This window comes from Fundulus heteroclitus, chromosome 4, assembly GCF_011125445.2.
Source record: "Fundulus heteroclitus isolate FHET01 chromosome 4, MU-UCD_Fhet_4.1, whole genome shotgun sequence".
Lineage (NCBI taxonomy): Eukaryota > Metazoa > Chordata > Actinopteri > Cyprinodontiformes > Fundulidae > Fundulus > Fundulus heteroclitus.
Window position 1 is genome coordinate 31,927,170 of NC_046364.1, and position 25,523 is coordinate 31,952,692.

At 36.9% G+C, this 25,523-nt stretch overlaps 1 protein-coding gene across 1 annotated transcript in view; it reads left to right on the plus strand.

The window, feature by feature from the left end:
* The window catches only part of LOC105919706 (CUB and sushi domain-containing protein 1), a 201,299-nt gene that overhangs the window by 60,406 nt on the left and 115,370 nt on the right, over positions 1–25,523 (plus strand). Inside the window, exons 16-22 of the mRNA XM_036136395.1 lie at positions 1,899–2,090; positions 7,946–8,072; positions 8,477–8,688; positions 10,246–10,437; positions 13,653–13,791; positions 23,390–23,577; positions 24,952–25,146. Of these exons, the coding sequence (XP_035992288.1) occupies positions 1,899–2,090; positions 7,946–8,072; positions 8,477–8,688; positions 10,246–10,437; positions 13,653–13,791; positions 23,390–23,577; positions 24,952–25,146 (1,245 nt within the window). The remainder of the gene's footprint in view (positions 1–1,898; positions 2,091–7,945; positions 8,073–8,476; positions 8,689–10,245; positions 10,438–13,652; positions 13,792–23,389; positions 23,578–24,951; positions 25,147–25,523) is intronic.

Sequence of the window (25,523 nt, forward strand, 5' to 3'; positions counted from 1 at the left end):
TTATTTATGTTTTTTTTTTTCATTTAATATATGTTTATAGTTTGCAGTTCTGTGTAGCACTTAATTTCAGCTGCGGTTGTTTTAAAGTACTTTATAAATAAAGTTGACATGGTATGGTTGATACACAGACTGTATATAGTCAAAAAATAAAATAAGAAAGGTCTCATATTCTGGAAAGAATGGCCTGCGTGTTGCCAGCATTCCATTTGTAACTTCACTGTACTAATATGGTCTAGGTCAAGCTGTCAAAAACTGTCACAGCTGCCCAAAAATTTACGAACACGATCTACATCTTAAAGTGAAGAATTTTATTTTTTTCCCCACATATTCACTTTTGCATCCGATTCCATGTAGTGCTAGCATGTCACAGCAACTCCGGCTCCCCTGATGAGAGGAAGAATGTTCTTTTTGAATCAGCAACAATCTCTGGGAATTAAAAAAAAGACAGCCAGTGATGCTAAAGGGCTTTTGTTTCTCCTTATGGTATAAGAATGTTACGAAGGTTTTGATCAACATGCATTTGCAGTGCATCTTAATTTACTACTTGATGTATTTCCACAGATGTTTCCTCTATTTCTGTTTCATCAATATCACACAATTAGGGCTGGTGCTACTTACATGCAATGGATCCAAGAGATGTACACATCCAGCTTCATATTCTAGTTTTTTTATGTGAAAAGAAGTAAGCCAAGATAAACCAATTCAGATTTTTAGCATATGCGTCAAATTTGAAAAACAAGCTGAAATCCTTTATTGGAGAAAGAAAAATAACAAAGTAAAATAATGAGATTGTATTGGTTAGTACATCCTATTTGTCAACATGGCTTTTTGTTACATTTTAGCATTCAGTCTTCTTAAAAGCATTTTGGAATGCTGCATTTTGATTTTGTTATATTTTCATACTTTACCTTGCCAAAGTTCTCCAGTCCTGCCAGACTGAGGACATCTCTTTTATTTCAGCCAGGTCTGAACTAGGAGAAATATGCTATTTACTTTTGATGAAGCATTCGTTTTTGTTGAACTGGCTGTGTGCTTGGATACACTGTAATGCTAAAAATGCATCCTTTTTCAACTTCAGCTTTCTAGCAGACACAAAGATTTTGGATGAAGACTAACTGCATAGCATAATGCTACTACTACTATTGTTGTGCCATTGTTTGTAAATGGTAAATGGACTGAACTAGTTTGTATGTTTTTTTTTTTGTCTTTGTGGAAACAGATCCTTAGGAATTTTGGCTTAACTTTGGTTTTATCGGACCATAAAACATTCTTCAGCAATGTTTTTGAAGATTTTAGTCAGACTGGAAGTTTTTAATTTAAGAAAAGTCTTCTGTCATGCAATGCTAAGTCAGACATACAGACAATGTAACTGACCATGTAAAAAGCAACTTCACATGTAAAAAGCAACCAGTACTCGCTGAAAATTACCACAGCTTCTATAGCTTCAGTTTTAGATTTTTTTGTGAGCTTCTCTGACCAGTTTTAGGGAAAGGTACAGTTTTTGTAATGTGTGTCACTCTCATGATGTACAAGCAATATTACAATATTTTTACTGCCTTTCTCCTAAAACCTCTGTACAATTAGATCATTAACTGGGATGTACTGCATCTATGAACAAAGTAAAAAATATTTAAGCATTAGAAAAAAATCGGGTTATTTGTTTATTGTATCTGTCTAAGACATATTTGACATTAAAAAAAATTCAAATTCAGAAACTTTTCTAGAAGTGAAGGTATTTAGCAACTGGTCAGAGTGACCCTACAATTTACCATCTGAAATGGTAATACCTTTGTTTAATTTATCATTCATTTAGTTTAGGCTGTGAAAATCTACATAGTATGTGTGTGTCTAACTCATCCTTTGTGTGTTCCTCTGCATGTGTGTGTCACTTTTTTTAGGTTTTGACCTGATTCGCTGTGAGGAGCCCGGAGTTCCCAGTTACGGCTATAAGATCCAGGACGATGGTCATTATGCCAACACGTTTGTCCTGTACTCCTGCAACCCCGGGTATACGCTTCATGGCAGCAGTACGCTTACCTGTCTGAGTGGAGATAGGCGTGTCTGGGACAAACCGCTTCCTTCCTGTATTGGTTAGTATGCCAACAAACATATAGACATCCCTGCATATAAATAATTAAATGTTACAGCAGTTTAATTATTAACCCATGGGCAATTTTAATCTAGTTTAATAATGATTGAAGCAAGTAAGGGTGGTATTAACTGGATTCAATTTGTAGGCTGCAGCGTTAAGACTCAAAAAAAGAGAGTGAGTTGGCAGATGTGTGAGTCAACACAGGTGAATATTTTGAACAGAGCTTATGGGGACTGATTCAACACTGTGGCAAATATTTTAAGTGGTACTATTACAACTCCTTTGCATAAAAAGGGGTCTTTCTGCTTCATCTGTTAACATAAGTCTATCTGGCTTTGACAGTATTTTGACAGTCAACATTTTGTCCCCTGTTGATTGTGTAATGTTTGCTCTCTCGCAAAGAAATGTCAGTGAGTAGTTTTTATGGTTGTTTCATTCACAAGTAGAGACAGACTAACCTAAAATCCCCAAAAGCAAATGACATAAAAGCTCAAATATAATTTACATGTCACCGTGTGGTAAAGTATTTGATAATCTACCAAGCGCAACTTGTTGGATAAATCTTTGTTGGCAATAGCAGACACTTTTGAACAGTTCATTCCTAATTTCCCATTTTGGGTAATACAACCAAACTTTGCTGTAACATTTATATTTCTATTGATTTTATATGATGAACCAACACCAATTAGTGCACAATTTTAAAGTGAGTAGAAAAAAAATACAGGGTTATTAAATGTATTTTTATGACATACTAATAAATGCAGTTTGCATATGTATTTGGCATCCCTAAGTCAATACTTTGAGAATCACCTTTTTACACACGTCTTTAAGGGGTATTACCTCTTATCTACAGACTGACATTTTTTACAATTTATTCTTAGCCATAAAGCTCCCCACAGCATGATTTTTCACAGTGGAGATGATGTTTTAGGAGCTGCATCAGCTTCTGCTGTACATAACATAGACCAGAAGGTAACATTTTGGCCTCACCTGACAATGACTGCAATGTCCCCTTTATGGGTTGCAGCAAAATGCAGACCAACATCTTGTATGTCTTTAAAAAATACTATTTCAGAAAATGAAAAATAAAAAATATAGATTTTTATAATAGAAATATATGTATTATCGGCCCACAGTGGGGGAATTAATCTTGCTTCTAAAATTAAATCCACACCGTTCAGTCTAGGTTGTATGGTCTTTCAATACTTTTCACTGGATATTTATCAATGGAACCATAGAGAAATGTAAATGTTGATCAGCAGAATTCATTCTTACTACATACATGACTGAAAAAATGAACATTCAAGAATTGTTTCTGCCAGTGAACAAAATAGGACCTGACATGGCTTTCTTTTAAAAACATGTCTTCTTGCCACTCTTTCATAAAGACCAGATTTGTGGAGTGCACAATAGATAGCTGTCAAATGAACATATTTTCATACCTGAGCTGTGGGTATATGCAACTCCTCCAGAGTTACCAGGGTCCTTTTGACTGCTTCTCTGATTGTTGCCCTTCTTGTTGATCTTGACAGACCACCATGCATAGGTTAGCAGCTGTGCTAATTCACTTCTTAGACGATGAAATATGTATCCAGCTAAACTAATGTATACATATTGTGAAAAGGTTGATATTGTGAACTCTGCTTTTAAAAAATAAAAATAAAAAATTAACAGCGTTATGATGACTGTCCAAAAAATAGTTATTTCTTTACATTTTGAAGATGGATACAATTTGAAGAATAACATACAACATATTGAATGTTTTTTTTTTGATTACATGAAACTTTGGGGGAAGTTAGTGAAGGTATCCAACCACCAACTCTGCTGCACAAATTGCTTTATTTTTGTACAAATAGACCAGATTAATATGTTTGAGGGTTTGTAAACATGCAGATTTAGGTTTAGTTGCCAATTTTCTGTATTTGATTATGCGGGACGGAGACTTATTATTGGAAAATGACTTTGTCGTGATTTTGGAGTGATGTACGGTGTTTGGAATATTTTGGCTGCAGAATGTCCAGCTGGCCAATCAGATCCCACATCATTGACCAAATGCCAGCATTTAGTAAATTGCATCGCTACATTGTTTCCAACTGCATTTGAATCCCTCAAGTAATTTCATCTTAGTTAAAATTCACAAGTTTCCTTTATCAAGAAATAATGTTACTTTGCATATTTTTCAAAAATAAAACCAATTTTCTGGAATGTCTGTTATGTTGGAGAGATGCAGAAAATAGCACATAATGGAAGTCAAACCTTGTACCAGTACACCTGTGCTTTTTGGGGTAGGACTGAGCTTGATGCAGTTGCTAATGGCAACTAAAGGAATGTTTGTGTAGACTTGATTTGTGTTTGAATAACAATGGATTAAGGCTTTTTTATTGTATGAGATTAAAACTGTCTGTCATTCAGTTTATCATTAATTTCAGTTGCTCTGTCCCTGCCTTGCTTTAGCTAATCCAACAACCAAGAGAATACTTACTGGCTTAACTCTGGATAAACTACGGCTTTAGCTCCCTCTCTATTGTTCTTTCTGTTTGTTTTGCCACCTCTCTGATTGTCTCCATCTATGTCTGTCTTTTTGTCTCCCACATAGGGTATAATAGCATGGAGACGGCCTTGCCCCAGGCTTTTACTGTGCTGTCTCTCTCTTTGTATCGCCCACACTTAGTCAAACAGAATGTTTGTCTTTCCTTCGATGGATGCTTTTATACCTTGGTCTTTTGTCCTTGTTCATAGCTCATTTGATCTTCCCTATTCACTGGTCAGGTATGACGTCATGACCACTTTCAGTTGAATTGAACAACACTGATTATCTCTTCACCATTGCACAGGGGGTGGGATATTAGGCAGCAAGAAACATTTAGCTGTCAGACTTGATGTGTTGGAAGCAGGAGAATCCACAAGTGTGTGGATTTGAGTGAGTTTGACTGGTGGTTAGACGGCTGAGCCAGAGCTCCTCCAACACCAAAGCTGCATAGCCGCAGACCAGTTGGGGTGAACAGGTCTATTACCAAAAGTGGCAATAATGGTCAATTGAGCTAAAACTGGATCAAAGCTCTTTGAATGAAAATGGTATTTTCTGTTGACTGGGGTCTTTTTCAGAAGGATAATGCCGCAAAGTCAAAATGCTTCAGGAGTGATTTGATGAGCACAACAGAAAAATTTAGGTATTGACTTTTCTGACAGATTTCCTCAGATCTTAATCCAGTTGAGCATCTGTTGGATGTGGTGGGCAAACATGTATCACCAATGCCTCACAACTCACAGGACTTAGAGCATCTGCTGCCAACATCAGTGAGGAAGCACACCTTCAAGGGTTTAGTTAAGTCAGTGCCTCTGCGGGTCCGGGGTCCTTTGGCAGCCACAGAAGTGTTAGAGACACAAGTGGATGCGCATATGTGTATAATATCTCTTTCCCGATTGCAGTTTTTGGTTACTGGACCAGGCTTAATAGATGTCAAGTGTGAGCTGTCGAGATGTCTTAATAGATGTCATGTGCGAGCCACCAGAATTGACAAAGACTCCTGGATAGGTGTTGAAACGTCTTCAGAAACTGAACAAAAGTCCAGTTGCCTCCGATTTAAGCCTGTTTGCCATTTTATATATGCAATATATTATAAAAGAGAGAACGATCTTTCCTCTTCTGTTTTTCATCAACAGTGACAGGGAAAATCCTATACGTGGGTGTAAAGATTCCTATATGTTAGTTTTTGCACGTATTTTAAGTAATACATCAGGGTGTTTTTGGCCATTTTTGTGTGATTCCCTACCTTTGTTTTGGTCTGCACTTTCAACTCTTCATCTATGTGCATCTTCCTTAGGATAATGCAATTGAAGTAGGTTGTCATGATATTGTAGATTAAAGGGCAGTAATTATGGTTCAACTCACACAAGTACAAAGAACACACTTACATAAAGCCTGCCCTATACAAAACAGTTTTTTTTATCAGCAGAGATCTCCTTGCTCAGTGAGCCATGGGTTCTGTGTATCACCACAATGATTTTGAATCTACTTGGAACCTTCCATTCTGCTTCTTAGTACTCCCTCTGCCTTTAGCCTAAAAATAACTAACGGATAAGATAAGACTCAAGTCTCTCTTGTGCTTGAAGCAGCATTTTCCCCTAACATAATAACAATAAATGATTCTTATGGGACAACAACCATCAAAGTTTTTCACTGACCTTGAAAACAGAACCAAGGTGGATCTAATGATTCAAGCATTTTTAAATCAGATTGCCATGTAACGCAAACCTTCACAGCTCCATTTTAATTGCAGCAAAGTAGTAAAGCGACCTCTTTTAGAGATGAATCAACATGATGATAGGGTTGAAATTACAACCAGGGAAGCTTAATGAAAATAAGAATGCAGAATATCCTACATTCAAAGTGTTAGACCCTGTATTAAATGTATGCTAAACTTAAACACAGATCTAACCTAAAACACTGGCCTTAAAATTGTGATATACTCACTTGCCAGTTTTATGTTTCACCTTGCTACTAAAAGGCTGAGTTCAATTTTTTCCTTCAGAACTGCCTTCTTCGTGGCATAGATTTAACCATGAATGTGTTTTTGGTTGCTATTGTTCTACCATATCCCGAAAGCATTCAGTTAGATTGAAACCTGGTTATTGTGAAGGCCACTGAAGTACAGTAAACTCATTACCAAGCTCAAGAAACCAGTTTGAGATAATTTGAGCTCTGTGACATGGTGGATTGTACTAATGGAAGTCATCATCAAAAGATGGACACTTTATGGTCATAAAGGGATGGACATAGTCAGCAACAATAGCCAAGTAGGCTGTGACATTCAAAAATGGCTCTGTTGGTACTCAGGGCACTGAAGTGTGCCAGGAAAATTTTCAACATGTGACAACACCATCCTGAACTGTTAAAATATGGCAGGTTGGATCCCTTTCAAGTTGCATATGTTGAAATCGGTGCCTACCATCTACCATGATGCATGTGGTTGCACCAAATCTGTTTCAAGGCCCCATGTGTTTTGTGTGCAGAGATGATGCACATAAAACACATGGGTCCCTGCGTATGTCAGCCAAACTGACATATGCCATATACACATCTTATCAGTCTGTAAAGGAGCTGGCAGAGCACGATTTCAAAAGCAGGACTGACAGGGTCAGCTTCAACAGGTTAGAACTAATCAGATAACTACAGATGTGACACAAAAAACTCCAAGCAATGGGCTTTCTTTTTGTAATTTGTGTAATTCATGCCATCGAGCAAACTCTCCAAAGAATGATTTTTGCCGCTTTTGTCCATAAATCCTGAGGATACATGTTGAACTCACATGCACTTTCTTAATTTTCCAAGACACCAAGCAGCAAAAATCTCCTTATGGATCCTAACTGTCATGGTTACAGAAAAACACTGCTGCATTATGGGTAACTCTGCCGCTAATAGTGACGCATCGTAAAATCCCTCTTGATACCTACAAGGTATTTTCTTCCACATAACTTATCCTGACTGTATATTTTCTTGGTAAAATCCTGGTAGATCAGCAGTTTTTGAAAATGCTCTGATCAGCTCATCTGCCACTATGTCACATTTACAGTTTCCCCTTTATTGTCCATTTTGATTCACAGTTTTACAGTCAGAAGTTGTCTTCACTCTGTGTAGATGCCTAAACAAATTGCTAAATCTGCTGCTGGCACGTGATTGGTTTATGTGCTTTTTGTGTTTGCAAGTAATTGTTTTCTATCTTTTCAGGACAATTTTGGCAAATGCAGAACTGCCATATGTGAAATACCTGTTTTTGTCATTAAAGTATTATTTATTTACTTTATTTTAGATATTTTCACCGCAAAAATAATTTCTGTGTGCTGAAATTACAGCGGAGTGTGGAGGTCACATAACCGGGGCGGTGTCTGGACGGATTCTATCCCCTGGATATCCCGCTCCGTATGACAACAACCTCCACTGCACCTGGACTATAGAGGCGGACACTGGCAAGACTATCAGGTAATTATAAAGCAATTGTGCACACTACTGTGCATCAAAAAAAAAAAACTGGGGAAATGGCAGGATAAATAATGTAATAGTAAGAGGAATGGCATCTAAGCAAGAGTCCTAACAACTGTGGGGTTACTTGATTCTGCCTCCTGGCTATTCACAGCCAGCCAGTCTAATAGGGGCAATACTAGTAGGCTAAAAGGTAAAAAACTACCAAGATTGTCAGTAAATGTTATTTTCACTAATAAGAAAGAAATGTTTGCTGCCAAAGCCACTGCTGTGCTTTCCAGCATATCATGGCAGCTGCTGACAGTTATGTGTACTCATGTGCCCGCTAGGATTGTGCCTCTGCCTTCTGGTGTTCGTCATTTGATTTTGGTTGGAAAGATTGTTTATTGTGTGTGTTTTCTCAGCCTCCACTTCATTGTCTTTGACACGGAGGTCGGTCACGACATTCTGAGAGTTTGGGACGGTCCGTCTGGGCCTTCAGATGGTGGGATCCTGCTGAAAGAATGGTCTGGCCCAGCCTTACCTGAAGATATCCACTCGACTTTCAACATCCTCACTCTGCAGTTTGATGCTGATTATTTTATCAGCAAGCAAGGATTTTCTATACAATTCTCCAGTAAGAAGCTTAATTTAAATTTGAAACCATCAAACTGGGTATTAAAGGCAAAATAGGGCCTCGAATTAAACTTAAGCTGTATCATGATCCCATCAAATCACTGATGTAAGACATCTGCTCTAATTTATATCCCTTTATAAAGGAAGGCCAATTACTGACTTAACAAATAAATTAGCTAATTAGTAAACTCAAGCAGTTTTGTCTTACAAACTCGATTTATATTAGCAACATAATAGTTAATATAGCACTAAAACAATATATAATAGGAATTTTTTTGGAAAATCTACAGCTGGAGAACCGAACGAGACATTTTACATGTCACCTAGAGACCCAGGCATGCTAAGTAGACTACTGAGGAGAGCCTCAAGAGACCTATGGTTCAATTTTAGATATAACGCACTCTTAAAAGTAGACTATACTTCCAAATGCAGGAACTTCAAAATTTTATGTAATACTTTTTAGATTTTCATGGAGAATCTAACACTGTATCAACTGAATATTAAAACACACACACACACACAGACACACATATATTTATATAGATAGAAAACCCAATGCACAAGACTGTAATTTTTAAAACATACCACAAATGTTTAGACTCCGTACTTTTTATCTCTCATTCTCTGCTGCGTGCCCACATCAACCCCAAATATAAAACAATAAATATTTACACACCCTGACATAATCAAAGCACCGCTATTCCATTACTATGGTAATGATTCCTTATATTTACCTCCATGTTGATTCACTAAATCATTGCACTTATTCAAATAGGCAAAGGTTTTTGGATTCAATTAATATTACATGCTACCTTTCCTACACATTTTTCCTATCTTGTCTTCATTCGACTCTTGTTCAATGATTTGATTTAAGGATATATAAGTGCAATCTGACATGTCGTAATGATGCATTAAGTATTTTTTTAAGAAGTAAGCTGGGATAATTCAAAAGTATACCAGTTTACCACCAACAATTGAGGCATATTTACATTGATGATCTAATGATATTGTTGTTTCATAATGAAGATATTGTTTATTAATTCAATAACTATTTCATTGATTTGGTTGCTTGTTCAATTTTATCACTTTAACACAGCTTGTATTTTCATATAAGCTACATTTACAAATTATATTAATATCTATCCATGGTATTTTATTTTATTACATAGATCTTGAAACAATTAGCCTATAATACCATTACATTGTGCATATTTTTTGGAGCTTTGCATATTTGCCCACAGCAAGTAGAAATGTTTTTTTAACAACAAAAAGTAAGTCATTTACAATCAAGGACATACAAAGACTGTTGTTCCTAAGTAGAAATAGATTGCCACAAGGATATTTCTGGATGAATTTGTCTAAAATAAAAGACAATGTGGATAGACTAAAGGTCTTTAAATACTTTTCCAAAGTACTGCATCACAAATGATGATTAGTGAAACCAACACATAATTTGGCTAATTGTAATTAAACAAGGTCTGTGTCTAAATAATTCAGGTAACATGTTTTCACAATATGCCATGTACCAGAATTTGATATTTCTGTGTTAACAATGCAGCCACAACAGCAACGTCCTGCAACGACCCCGGCATCCCTGTAAACGGTTCTCGGTACGGAGACAGTAAGGAGCCAGGTGACAGCATGACGTTCCAGTGTGACCCAGGCTATCAGCTGCAAGGCCAAGACACCATCACATGTGTGCAGATGGATAACAGGTTCTTCTGGCAACCGGATCCCCCAACTTGTATGGGTAGGTGTGCAGCATTCCGCAGATTGAGCATTTCTTCTCTAGATAGGAAGTGAAAACACTGTGTTGTGAAAAATATTTGCCCAACTCAGACTTCTACTGTTCTTGCTTTTTCACAAATATGTTTTATATCATCAAATACATTTTAATATCAGACAAAGATAACCTGAGCAAATGCAAAATGCAGTCTTCATATTATAATTTAATTTATCATGAGAAAAAGCTACCTAAATCTCGTAAATTGGAGCATTGTAGATAACTAGCAGCGACTCTTTCACATCACTGTGGGCAGATTTCAGCTCACTTCGAATCATGAGGAATGTGTTTAAGGTCACACCACAACATCTCATTTGGTTTTAGGTCTAAATTTTTACTAGGCCACTGCCAAACCCAGTCCATATAATATGGATAAGTGATTGAGGCACTTTTGATGTAAGTGCTGTAGGCAGGCCACTCATGGGAGGGTTCACTCCTGTTCCATGTTTTCTCCAATTGTGGATGATGGTCCTCACTGCAATTTGCTGGAGTCTACAAGCCTTAATAACAGCCTTGTGACCAAATCCAGAATGATAGATGTAATTTGCTTTGTTTCCAATTTGTTGTCAATTTTTTTTTTCATAGGGATGAGATGTGTTTGTTTTTTGAGATTTTTTAGCTTACTTTATTTTGTACGGGATATTGATTTTTAGTCGTTTTTTTGAGCTTACATGACTGGCAGTTATTTAGTCCTTGTTATGGTAAGTTAATATGAGCCAAAAAGATGTCCCTAATCACAGTTAAGCCTAATTCATAACTTACTGAGTTGGAGAGCAAAATCAGAAATTACTATTACAAAAATGTGTTGTATGTTTAATCGGACCATCTTTGTTTGATTTTACAATTAGTTTGATGATCTGAGAGATTTCTGTGTGATCTAAAAAACAATACAACTCTAGAAGAAATTTAGTAGAAAGTAAATTATTTGTCACAGTGCTGGAGCCAAGCCTGAATAAAATACAAAGACAAAAACAATTTTAAGATAGATCTGGACTTATAAAGTGTAACCAACATTTGGAAACAAAAATTTGAAAAAAAAAAAAATATCATGGAGAAAGCAATATGTCTTTACATGACAAGAAGGATAACATTAAAACAATAAAGACTTAAAATGGAAATATACATAAACACATTTTATTAACAATGTTTGCTCATGTTAATATACCGGTCTTTAAATCATTATGTTTGGCATAGTGAATATATTCATAACCTAATAAATGAATAACATGTCAAATGACCACACTCAAACTCTAGAAAGAGTTTAGTAACAAGCAAACTTTGACGTTGTTGCACATAGTGGTTGTTGTTAATTTAGCTATACAATGCCTCTTACCAGATTGGCAGGAGATTAAAACAGCAGTAGGAAAGGTAAGAAGAATTTTTCACAAACCGGCAGCTTTCTCCTTAAATCTATCTTTGGAAATGGTCTCTAAATAGAGGATTAAGACCTCAGTGACTCTTTCTGCCCTTGTCACCACACATTGTAGAGGCTTTCTGTCATTAGCACCGCAGTTGCAACACCAAGAACTGATGTAGGCTGTCACAATGAATAGCACCCCAGTGAAAGGTGGTGAGGAGGCAAGGAAATGCCTCCTCTGCTGAAACTTTTTGGCAAAATGACTAGTTCAAAATAAGGTGAACATTTTTATGCTGCAATTTCAAACATCAACTTGGCTTTTATTCTTGTATCAGAATGATAGAAAAGAAACTGTTTTCAGTTCTTCGTTATCATTTTAATTTGGCATACATGCTGCTGTAGTGAAGCCCAGTGTTCTCCTACATCCCCACTCTACTGTTACATGCACACACTTCTCCTGCAGTTTGTTTATCCAGTTTGTGTTGTTTTACTTTTCTTACTCCCCCCTACAGCTTTTTCTAACATACTTGAGTTTATCAGTTAAGAAATTAACTCACCTGGAGACCAGAAATCTGCGTTGCATATTTGAATGTAAAAATGTGAGAAGAGCTGAGATTCTATCTTCAAGCTATTTGGCAAGACCAAACATGCAAAAGACATGATAGATGAATGTTTTTTTTTTTTTTTAAATGTAATCGTATGATGTAGAGGCAAAATTCTTTTATATATTTCTTTCATAATTTGCTGCTCCATTGATCTCAGGTTTTTATGCAAATGCAATCAGAGTAGGTAAATGGTAAGTCAACAGTAATTATCATAAATGTCCCGACCTTATGATTTTTTTTGTATCATTTAAAGTCGAGAAGGAACTATGACATCATTCAAAGCTAAAAATGCAACATGAGTAATGCCAGTAAACCGGTTTTATGACCTGCGACAAGAAGCATGTGGAACACCTGAGAATTTGCAGCAAGGGAGTATGCAGATTCACCCTATTTTTACATGTCAGATGACTCGGCCTCCTTTTCTTCTTCTCTTTATGAGCCAGCACACTCAGAGAAAGTCCTCTAACACCAGTAGGGAAACAAGAGTTTGCCTTGTAACCAAGCTTGTAAAACACAAAATGTGTTGGTTCTTTGATTCAGTGAGGAATGTGGTCTTAAATGTGAATCCATCTTTGCTGCATTGTCATCTCAGGAGGTTAATCTCTTATGTTTTAATACTCCAATGATTAAACACATTACAGACTGTTTTACGCACTACTCCACTGTGCGTGAGCATTTTTGTGCAAGTGTTCAGCCTGTCAACAATTTGCAACTGTTAATACCCTTGTTTACCACCATTTCAATGATGATAATCTGTTTACGCACTCCTGCCATCATGAAGACACCTCGGCATGTTACAAACTCCTATTTCACATTACCAAATTGCTGCTTGAATGCATCTTTTTGTCTCTCTTGACATTATCTCTTCCCTGCTCCATGGCTTAATGTGGAATCACAGCACTGCCAGGGGTGATTTTTCCCCCCCCCCCTAACTACCCCTAGCCCCACAGTATGTAACTAAATCTCACCATCTGTCTCTCTGTTTTGCTGTTTCACCATCTACAACCACCTGTGGAGGCAATATTTGTCTGCAAGGTGTGATTTTCTCTTCTTTAACAAACCTCCCCTGCACTGTATACCTAACTCATTTCCTGTCTTTCTACCCATGGGAAAGGTTAGTGGACAACCAGGGCTCATCATCTTTCCAAATAAAAGCAAAATCAAGACTTTAATCATCTCTTGCCTCTTTCTCTTTCTCCTATTATTCGGGATTGCTCCAGCAACCTGCGGCGGTAACGTCAGTGGTTCTTCAGGTGTGATTCTGTCTCCAAACTACCCCCAGCCTTACCCCCCTGGGAAAGAGTGCGACTGGAGAATCAGAGTTAATCCCGACTTTGTCATTGCCCTTATCTTCAAAAGGTAGGCTGATTGAACTTACAGCATGCCGATATTCTGCTGTGTTTTCAGGGATCCTTTAGAAAAAACGTCTACAATTTTATTAGATTACAAAATTCATGGAAATGTAGTTTTAATCCAAAACATGCAATAAGGCAACAAACTATATTGACAAAAATCAGTGATGGCAAAGGTTTCATTGTGTCAGCTCAGTGTATTAAGGATACTTGCTATTCAGAGTAGAAACTGTAACTGTTTTAGGTCTTCTACCACCCCCCCCACACACACACACACACACACCACACGCACACACACCTCCCACAAAGTCCTGGTGTGTGTAGATACTAAATTAAATACATACATTAAGAATGATTAGAGGCAGCCTCTGTGTTGGGTGTCCTATTGAGCTTGTTTTTTTGTTTTGTTTTTTAAGCTGGTCGCATGTTTCTCTCACAAGATCTGGCGACATTGCCTTCTACTGTCTACCACCAAGCTCTCTGAGGTGTAATAATATATCTAGCTCATGAGAAGAGACAGTGCACTTTGTTGGGTTACAGGAAATAAACATAGCTATTTAGCAAATTTTTTAATAATAATTTCCTCAGACCACCACTTTGCATTTATAGTTAAGTTCACCATTATTCATACCCCTGGTAGATTTCAAATTTGAAGCAGTGTTTGAATTTTACCAAAATGTTTCATGTCACTGAAAGTAAGAGGAAACACAACCATTTAAATTAGTTTTGGTTGATAATTTCCAAATGATGATCAATTTATGAAAATGAAAGTCCATTTTTCAGCACAATGTTTTCTGACTCACTGTGATATTACCAGTGTTTAAATTAGGCAGAAAAGGTCTACCATGGAAATGTTTTGAGGAACCTTTTGTTGGCCCTGGGTGGAAGCTTTGTAGCCGGCTTGCTGTTGTGCACTCGACTGGAAATCTCCCAGGTGAACCTTCTTTGTCATGCCAGGAATCAGCAGCTCACAGGTCACTCGTCGCTCCGAGGTAGCTGGTTCACTTTGATGGTCTGGCTTGCCCCCCGAGGCCAAAGGAACACTGTGCTCTACTTAGTTGAAGCAAAATGCTGGCTGTGCTGGAATAACTTAGAGACCTGCAGATTTAGCTAAGTAAAACATAATAAGGTCAGCTTTGCTTAAAGCTACTGACAAGCAGGACAGACAACTAAATATCACTTCAAACTATAGATGTCTCTTTACTTGATTAGATCTTTGTTAATCCCTTTTCTAGCCTGTCCATCTCCTATACCATCTTCTGGGCTTTTTGTAGAACTCCATCTGAGTGCAATTTCTCAGTTCTGTTTCATGTCTGTTGTAGTCATGTTGGCAGCCAACAAAATATCCAATGCTTTATGCATTAATACGTTAAATAAGCCCTTCCCTTTCTTGCTTGAAAACCAATGTTGTAATGTACATTCGGACAGATTTTGGCAACCAGTGGTGTACAGTCCTTTGTCTTAAAATGCAAAGTCAAAAGTCAGAAGAATTAAACATTTCTAAATCAAATTTATTTTTCACAAAAGCTTTTAAAATCAACTCTTCAGTAACAGTATTAATTGTTTACTCTATATTCAGTTGATCCCCAAATGTCAAAGCAGGCCCAGCAGATAGAACATAACATCAAAACAATAAAGCTTGTGTACAAACAAAAGTCTCACTTTAACATAAATTGTGGGAGTGTCCAGTGGCATGCTGGGACCATTTTTCAGCCTGGGAGTTTCAAATCCAACTTGCCCACAGAACTGAGATAACGTTAGTGATGTTGAAAACTCATCAACTGTAGTACATTTTGATGAGGGACATATGTCGCAGGCATCAGAGAAATCCAGTGGACAGTGGCTCCCTTCAACCAACCTGTTGGTTGACACAGGCAGGCATGCTAGTATGTAGCATGAAAGTAATTCCAGCAAGTAACGTGTCCATTGATGGCTCCATCAGACAAAGACAATCAAAAATCCAGTGAAAATTCCATTTAATAAGTCCATTAATGAACACCGTAACATCAGCTTAGTTGTTAGATGGTAGCAGCAGCACTGTTACTACCCGATCTGAACCGGAAGCATGATCCATACCATTGGCTAATTTGCGCAAGCACAAACAAAATAACCTTTTACCTTTTTCTTCTTTAATCTTAATTTGGGTGGGGTGTGTTTTGTTGTATTTTGTTGCAATCATGTGGATATTCCATGATTTAAAGGCAAAAATAGAAATACAGAAACAAATTGTTAAATCAGATGTCGATGGACACTGACTGCTCTGTGCATACACGATGAATATGTCACACAGCGGCAAGGCAAGGCAAATTTATTTGTATAGCACATTTCAGTACAGAGACAATGCGAAGTGCTTTACATGATTAAAATCCAGGAAAAAACCCATAATATAAGCAAGTAGGAATAAAATGTAGAAACAAAATAGAACATGGAAAAAACTAAAAGTTAACATTAAAAAACAGTTGAACAAATGATGTTTCAGTAAAACAGTTTAACTAGAACAGTCGAACGCAATCCTAAACAAATGTGTTTTAATCTTGATTTAAAGAAACTCAGGCTTTCCGCATTTTTACAGTTTTCTGGAAGTTTGTTCCAGATAAATGGAGCATAGGAACCAAATGCTGCTTCTCCTTGTGAAAATTTTAATTCAAATTTGATTTTCTCTGTACTTAACTGTGCACTCTAACAATGTTGATAACAAAATGGATCCGTTTGAAGTCTTTTGTCACCAACAGTTATGTTTTTTGTAAGAATTAAACAATGTGACCACCTTAAGAATAAAGTCTTGTCTCCTTTTCGATGGGTCCACCAGAGGGCACATTGACAGAACAATACGTAACAGGTCAATAGGTTTAATAAACAAATTTCTACTACAGTATATTTTTCTCACAAAATAATGATAGTTGTTGAACTGGAGGTTATTCTTTTTTTGCACATGCACAAATGGGCTACTGGTACAGATACCAGCCGTAAATACTCATTCTCGTACTTGTAAAATCAACCTGATACTCTGGACTGATAACAATTCAATCTGATAAACTCACACGGAAAGAAGAGACAATTAGAAGAATTTATTGATACAATATTTTAAGACTTTGGTGCTCAGACCTCGGCAGGAAACATTCACGCTGGAATATACTTCAATATGCATAAGCAGATGTATGAGAATAGGGATGTTCCCCTCAATCCTGAAACTGGTGGTGGAGTGGAGATAGATAAAGTTGGTTTAGTCCATAGAGGCTGGGTTGCGAGATGATCTACTTCAAGTGAATTGGTGGGATCCAGTAGACTGCGTGAGCTGATACCAATGCTTCACTCAGGGACCTGAAAGACAGATGTCCGACTTGGATAAACACAGGTTTGCATGAACTGCCCATGATGAGCAAGCATGAAGCGACTGTGCAGAGGAAAAACTCCCCTTTGGGAAGAAACCTCTGGCAGAACCAGGCTCATCATGGCGGTCTTCTGCCGGACCGATTGAGATGTGACAGGGAATGCAGTGAGAGTGTTGTAGGAGCACCATAGGAAGCCAGGTGGAGCTTGCTACGATGGTGGAGAAGGGGATGGAGGTTGGTTGAATCAAGTCATCAGAGTCCAAATCAGACATCGCGCAGCCACTGCTTGTTTGCTGAGTAGAAGGCTGAGACGTGGATTTGAAGTTCTTTCAAGATGAACCCAGGATGCTGATTGGCTTCGTGGAGGAGCAGTTCAAAGCTGATTGGCTTGCGTCGAAGACGGATGAGTCTCTGATTGATGGAGGTAGGCAATAGAGTTTCTTCAATTGAATTTCCAATTGAAGCTCCAATTTTGTGCTTGATTTTCCTTGTGAGATGGACTACGCTGCAACTCAGAGGCTAGACACCATGCTATACCAGGTTGTGGTGCTATACACCAAGAGGTTGTTTGTTGACCTTCCAAAAGAAACAAAGCAGAGAGAAGATAACTGAAAATCTTGATGATCAATAATTTTCAGTGGTCAATTATATTTTCAAGTTATGTGTGATCTATAAATACCACTTTATTAACTACCCAGTATCAGTACTTGGAATCGGCCAGTATGTAAACTGAAGTACTCGTACTGGTACCCGGTCTGGAAAAAACTAGTATCGGGACTGTGCTACTTGGAAGTAAATTTTTAAAGGTTACTTATAAATATAACTGAGTAAATGTAAATGCAGTTATTCTGGAAAAGGGCAGTCTCTAACAATTAACTTCAGAATAATTTGAATTCAATGCTTTAAGATTGTCCCATTATCTGATCTATTGACTTATCAATCAAGAATATAAACAGATTTTCCCCCACACATTATGCAAAAATGCAAATGATGATGGACTGAATGTTGATTCAGTTTTTTTTCCAGAGTCAACCAAAACAAACCAATTACCAAAATGCATTGGTCTTAGAATACCAAAAGAGGCTCTTTGGTTTACAACAAAACAGTGGGTGGTCTCTCTAACGTTCAGTTTCTCACTGGAAAGAGCAAACAGAATAATACTAGAACATAACAGATAGCATGGGACTGAAACCCACTTCTGTTGGAAATTTCTAATGCTGCTGTTATGTTTGTCTCTGCAATGTTGCGATGTTGGTACAGTTGCCTTGCAAAAAGAAGGTCCTTGGTTAGAAGCCTGATGCAGCTTGTCTGTGCGATCTGTGCATACAATGGATCTCCCACGATACTTATGCGTCCTCCAAAAGTCCAAAAACACACATTAGGTTAATTGTGCCCTTAAAATTACCTTTAGGTCTGAATATGTGCTTGTTTGGAACTGTGTAATGCATTTACTCTCATGTGCTGGGTGTATGATAACTTTAATTAAAACAGCAACTAGTTAAAAATTCACTAGAATTGCCATTTTGCCATTTTAATATTGTGAGATTTACTCAAATCCCAGTCTTTATGGATAGTTAGGCTTGATCTAAATAACACAACTGTACATAGGACCTGTCCAGGGTTGTACCCCACCACTTGCCCAATGACGGCTGGAGATAAGCATCAGCCCCCTGCAGCCCTGCAAGGATAAGCAGGTGAAACTTTTAGGGTCTGCTTTTTTTTCTGAAATTAAAACTACCATTGTGCATTAGTATTGTTCAGTGTTTTTTAATTATATTTTTTACAGATATCTTGACTTAATGTGGGCCCTCAAAGAGTAAAGAAACGTATGTCTCCTGAGAGATCAAGCTCAATTTATGCTAAATAACATGCAGCGTAAGATCATTAAGGTAACTAATAACCAAGTCTTTGAGAGCTTTTTTTTTCACTCTGCGGGGACTGCTGCTAAAAGGCTTTACGTCTGCCTTAAAAGCTCCTTTGAAATCTTCTTCTTACATAAGTTACCATGGCAGTGGCAGAACAACTTTTCAGCCCTTCTGGCCTTAAGGTGCACAAAGTAAGCTAATTTTCAAACAATGATAAAACTAAACAAGTAATAATTAAAATAATCACGAGGTAGAGGAAAGAAGCAAAATCTCATCAAAATTTCAAAGAACAGATCATGGCAGAAACATGGAAGAAAGCAACTAAACCTAAATATCTTAACCAAAACACAAAATACAACACTTTATGAGATAGACACAAAACATAAAAAATAACAACTGGATTTTTGCAAGTAAATACAATTTATTAGATTTGTGGAAAATAAAAAGACAATGTTTCATCTTGGTGTTTCCATAAAGACCAAGTTCTCTGCAGTGTAAGATGCGCTAAACATTGACATGCTTTGTACTTCAGAAATTAAAATGTTGCATCACACCCTGGAAGGAGCCTTAAAAGAAACGCTGGGGAGATGGAACAGAACTCTTCATAACACTGCGTCCGTTCCCACTGATCTCCATTGGGCAATCTTGAAGTGAAATGATGGATAGATACTTTTTTGTTTTGATATGTAATAAATAATGTTATTAAAAATCTATTTATGACCATCTCTATGTTGGGTGGATTTTTAATGGAGCATTGTTTATTTACATTTTCAGTGCTAATTACAGCACAGTGGAGAATATTCTAAGTCCCGGTCTGTAGTTACCCAAAGTGATAACTGGATCTTCAAATGAAGCAAAGCAGATAACACCAAAGACAACTTTCTCTAGATTGCCAAAGGAGAAAAATGACCCAATTTTGACTTCATGTTTTGCAGCTTTAAAGATAAATCCCTGCTGTTGTGACGTTAAGACACTTTTTATTTTACATTTTGTTTTGGCTTTTCTTTTCTGTTACACAACACTCCTTTGCTATTATTCTAGTTTAACTTTGTGAAAGTGTTTCTCACACTAAGCTGGAAAAACACATTTTGACCTAGTTACTACTGACTTGTTTATTCTTAGTATTTTCCCTTTTTAAATTGAGTTAAATACTAATTTCTAAACGGAAATAATTTGGCAGTACATTTATATGATTGTTCACATCTGACCCTATTTTTGGGTCCATGCAAAGTCAATGCAAATTCAATCCAAATATGTGTTCTAGAAACACACACTTTAATTGAACACATGCAATGATAGTATTGCCAGTTTTTGTGGCAGCCAAGGCTTTTTTACAGAGCGTGTAATTAATTACATAGAAATTTAATTTGAATTTATCCACTTTGATTAACAGCCTGTAATTCACAACTAGGTTTCAAGTTTTAATTGGCTGTTGTTTTATTCTTGTGTCACAGGAGATTATTGTGCTGTCCCATTTCTTCCCAGTGAGATTTTCATGTTCCTTTCATGACATTTAGCAGCTTTAGTATTCAACCCTGAATGCCTCACTTATGCACAAGGTATTAACATGGATCGTTTAATGCTTTTTTTCTGTGCAAAGGGGGCTTAGGTAGAGTTAAGCCCATTTACCACCAGCTATAAACACCGGTCTTAAACTGGAATATTCTTGGCTCTTTTTTAACTTTGGTGATGACTACATATGTTGTGTATGTAATGTTTTTGTCCCTGTGCTTGTGTGTGTGCATACAGTTGAATAAAAAAAGTTAGAATTATCAGTACGCCCTGCGACAGACTGGCGACCTGTCCAGGGTGTACCCTGCCTCTCACCCAGTGAACGCTGGAGATAGGCACCAGCAACCCCCGCGACCCCATGTGGGATTAAGCGGGTCAGAAAATGGATGCATGGATAATTATCAGTACATTCAAAATAATAATTATCAGTACACCGTGAAGCAATGTGGCTCAGACATCATGCCTTGGAGATCTTTACACACTATAGCATTGTATTTGCCACAGACTTGGAAACATGGATCAGAGGAACTATACCAAAATACTTCAAGATGCCATGTTGTCTTAGCTTGTTGATTGCTCTTATTTTGAAAATATCCCTTTTAGTTAATAATTTAGACTAAATGCACATGATCTATGTCATGACTGTTGAGTCTTCTTTTTTATTTTTATTTTTCTACTTCAATCACACCGACATTATTTGAAATATAAATTCTACAAATAATGGTGTTTAACCTGGTGAGGTATTTTAGACTGCTCCATTGCATTATTGTCTCAATCTGTCTGCTTGTTTATAGTGTGGTCCTATGTCTCCTCTATACTACAGACTATGTTTGATTTTTATTACTGCATTATTGTGTTATTGAAAAATTATATAGGGAAACAATCGAGAACACTGTTCAATCCAGAGTCAAATTCCTTGTATGTGTACGCAAACCTGGTAAAGAAAGCTGATTTTGATAAATATTATGCAATGAGCATGCTTTTGTTGCATAAATGTGATGCTTTTTGTAAATTGTCTGCCCCAGATTTCAAATTCAGCCAATACGTTTTCTCCCTTTCTTCTATACGAGCCACACAAGCATGCATGCATAAAAAATAATAATTATGGCTTTCAGACAGCCACATAAAAATGGATGGGAACACAAATGTATTTGAACCAAATGTGTATTTGTGTAAAAGTGTGTAAACTCATCACTTTACTCTCCCACAGACATGATAACTTCATGTATGTACAAAGAGATAGGGAGACACTGTCGAAGTGATCCAATGAAACTATAAAGACAAGCACATTATCCTGCTACAGGTTATGCTTCCACGTTTAACAGTCTGAGCACATATTCGAGAAGGGTTCAAAGACTTGCATACATGTCTCAAAGATAAAACAGTCAAAGCTCATGTTTTCATACTCTGTTGTAATATTATATTTTACCCTTTGTGCTTGTTGCAGCATTGGTTTGTCAGTGAGAAACATTTCTGATGTTCCGCGTTTTATAGCACAGTGCTCATGGAAAAGGTCAGCAACATGATCAAACCTAAAATCGACACCAACAGGAGTTACTGTTTTCTGCAGAACATGTTTACAGCTGAAAGCATGATATTTCAGACCCTAAAGAGGCTGGAACAAAACAAGCATCACAGGAAGGATTTAACAAGAAGTTGTGCACCAAATTACATTGCATTTAAATGTCTTTATCAAACTGTGTAATTTCTAACTACTTCTAAAATGTAATTCAAAATTGCAAATGAGAAACATTGACTCTTTGTAAAGATTGAGCCAAATACTTGCCTGTAAGGAACTAAAAAATTCTTAATTATCTTTCAGAAAAAAATAATTGAAGGGTTTTGGAAATCAAAATCATCACACATTTAAAAATATATTTTGCCTTAACGATATTAAATCAAAAGAAGGGGATCACAATTAAATAAGAAGAAAGCCCATATACAATTGAATGACTTAATATTGATTAAATATGGTAAATTTATTCACACCACTGTTTTTTGCAATTTAATATAATACAAGTAGACAAGCAGTCAGCCTAATATTAGAAAGTCTCTGCAGCCCTCTGATGAGAAGAATGGAGAGAACAAGATGGAGATCAGCTCACAGTGTCTTGCACTAGTATTCGTGCTGTTTTTCCTCTTTTACATTTGGTCACGTCCCTAAAAGCTCAATGCATTTTAGAATTTCATATGACTGACCAATTAACTGATAATTGTGAACTGAAAGAAAAATTATGCATGATTACGTCATTTTGACAAATATAAATTGTGGTGTAATTCTGTAATAAACACCATGAGTCAAAACATTGTTGAACCCCCTTCCACCACAAGTACTCCTGTAGGTTTCTGAGGTTTGTCTCTACCAATATTGCCCACCTACAGACTTAAACATTTTTTTTTTTTACAATAGCTCATGCTCAGTGAGACCAGCTTGAGTTTGTCTGTGAATAACTGACTTTCCAAAGATTCAGGTTTGATATCATTATGATGATGGTTTGGGGGTAAGAACTGTTCATGAATCTGGTGATACACATTTTAATGGACCTGAAGCATCTACCAGAAGGTAGCAAGTCACACAGATGGTGAGGTGGTGTCCTTTCAAGATGTTATGACTTGTGAAGGCAACCGCATATCTCATCACATGCTTGCTTTGTTTTTGGAAATAGTGTGTTGTTTATTAAACAAACACTGATTAGATTACAGTCGCTAATATTTTGCCTGTCATAGTTCATATTTGCAAAAATGAAAACAACATTATCAAATACTGTAAATCACAGAAAGATATGAAGAAGAATTACAGCTGAAGAAGAAAGTAGACACAATTTAACCAAATCTTAAATATAACAGAATGCTGAATTAAATTTTACTTCTTGTCCCCCCCCCCCCCCCCACTTAGTTTCAACATGGAGCCAAGTTATGACTTCCTGCACATCTATGAGGGTGAAGACTCGAATGGGCCCCTCCTCGCAAGTCTTCAAGGCAACCAGGCCCCCGAACGCATAGAAAGCAGTGCGAACAGCCTTTTCCTGGCATTCAGATCTGATGCATCGCTAGGAATGTCTGGATTTGCCATTGAATATAGAGGTAATTGCAGTATGGAAACCCTTTCTTAACATGTGCTTCAGTAGTATGAAACAAACTTAAACCTAAGGAGATAAAATAATTCACAGAGACCTCTTGACCAGTGCGAGCTGCAGTAGTTTAAAAGATACAGCATTGGTAGTGCACAATATAGATTTATAGAAATGATTTAGCACTACATTGTGGTAGTAAATAAGAACAGGAGTGTTATTGTACCTCAAGTATATTCAACTATAAAAGTGAAATAGTGGTAGTAATTAGTAGCAGAAGCAAACGTTCTAATTGTTTTCAATAGGTATAGCACTGGTAGTGATAAGGCAGCACCAACAATCACAAACAACTTGTTTGAACATAGCAGGGATTCTAATTTAGCTGAAAACCACAATTGGTGAGTTCATCTAGACCTATTGATTGATATTATCAGGTGGTTAGGGTAAATCAATGCTGTGTTACGTGTCCAGAAAATAAAATGTACTTCATGACTATTTGCATGTTTATGTGCAGAATACCATTAACAGTATTTGTCACTAAATCATCTACTTATTTCTTGTTAGGATTAAAATGTCAATACACGAGTGTAGGATGTGCTGCCGCACAGCCCCGATAATATTTTAATCTCTCTCTCTTATTATTTTAAGCCCAGTAACAAGAGAAGTTGTTGTCAACTGAAAGGGCAGACCATTCCATGTGTGCCCAAGAGTTGTTTACCTCCACAGATTGTGACTAATGATTTAATACCTTTAGTCAGTTTTTAACTTGGGCTTACTGGTGACTCTTTTTCTTTAATCCCCCCTTTGCTTCCTCATGTTCTCTCACTCAATTTATCTGTTTAAAAAGGTTCTGTTCTCAGGATCTTCACATAATTTCTCAAGCCTTTGAGTTTGCCTTTATTCACTACCTCTAATTAAAATACAGTCTTAATGAACTGCAAGTTTCAGTTCGTGTTGCCCTCAACCTCTCTCTGCCTGTTTCTCTTTGACACAATTTTGTGTAGTGAATATAGAAGAAAAGAAGACGCAACCATTTCTGACCATGGCTATTTTAGTTTTGCTCTGTTTACTTTGCTACTTCTTTTTGACTCATATTTTGCCGCTATTTGTTTCTTTCTTTTCAACCAGGGGTAGATATGTATGGCAAGCTAAATTAGGGATTTTATTGAGAATTGCTTCAGAACCTAATTAATAAATATTCATTGACTTGAGTTATAACATATTTGTTTGCCAACTCAAGGCATTTAAATTCTAAGACAATAACTAATGTATCCCTTTTATTACTTTGTGGAAATTATTGTGCTTAATTTACAGCACAATAAGATATCATGTCACCACTATTTTACGCCTGTGTCCACCAATAAAACACATTTTTTCACATCCACAGAGAAACCAAGAGAGGCCTGTTTTGACCCCGGTAACATCATGAATGCCAGTCGGACAGGCTATGACTACAAACTAGGATCTCAGGTTTTCTACAGCTGTCACCATGGGTACACAATAGTGGGCAGTGAAACCATTACGTGTGTCATGGGGCATGATGGGAAACCAGTGTGGGACAAGGCCTTACCATCATGTAAAGGTAAGAAGGACACAAAATCATACTTTGAATTTAGCTTTAATCAAATGTTACATATTGGATTTACCTAAGGAAATAAGTTATAACATTCCACTGTAAAAGTAATCAGTATACTTTAGACTTTACTTTATTAGGTCCCCGAAGGGCAATTCATTTGCAACGAGTAGTTGGAGCAACCATCACACAATCACACAAGCAATTACACAGACAAATGAAAATACAGGAACATAAGAGGCAGTAATCAATGTGTTTAAATTGTGTCACGTTGTTTAACACTAACTAATGCAGCTAGGAGTGTTTTTTTGTCTATTTATTAAACAACTCTGAGATGACAAATCAAATGTAATGGAAAATATGTTTCTTAGTTTTTGAAGGGTTAC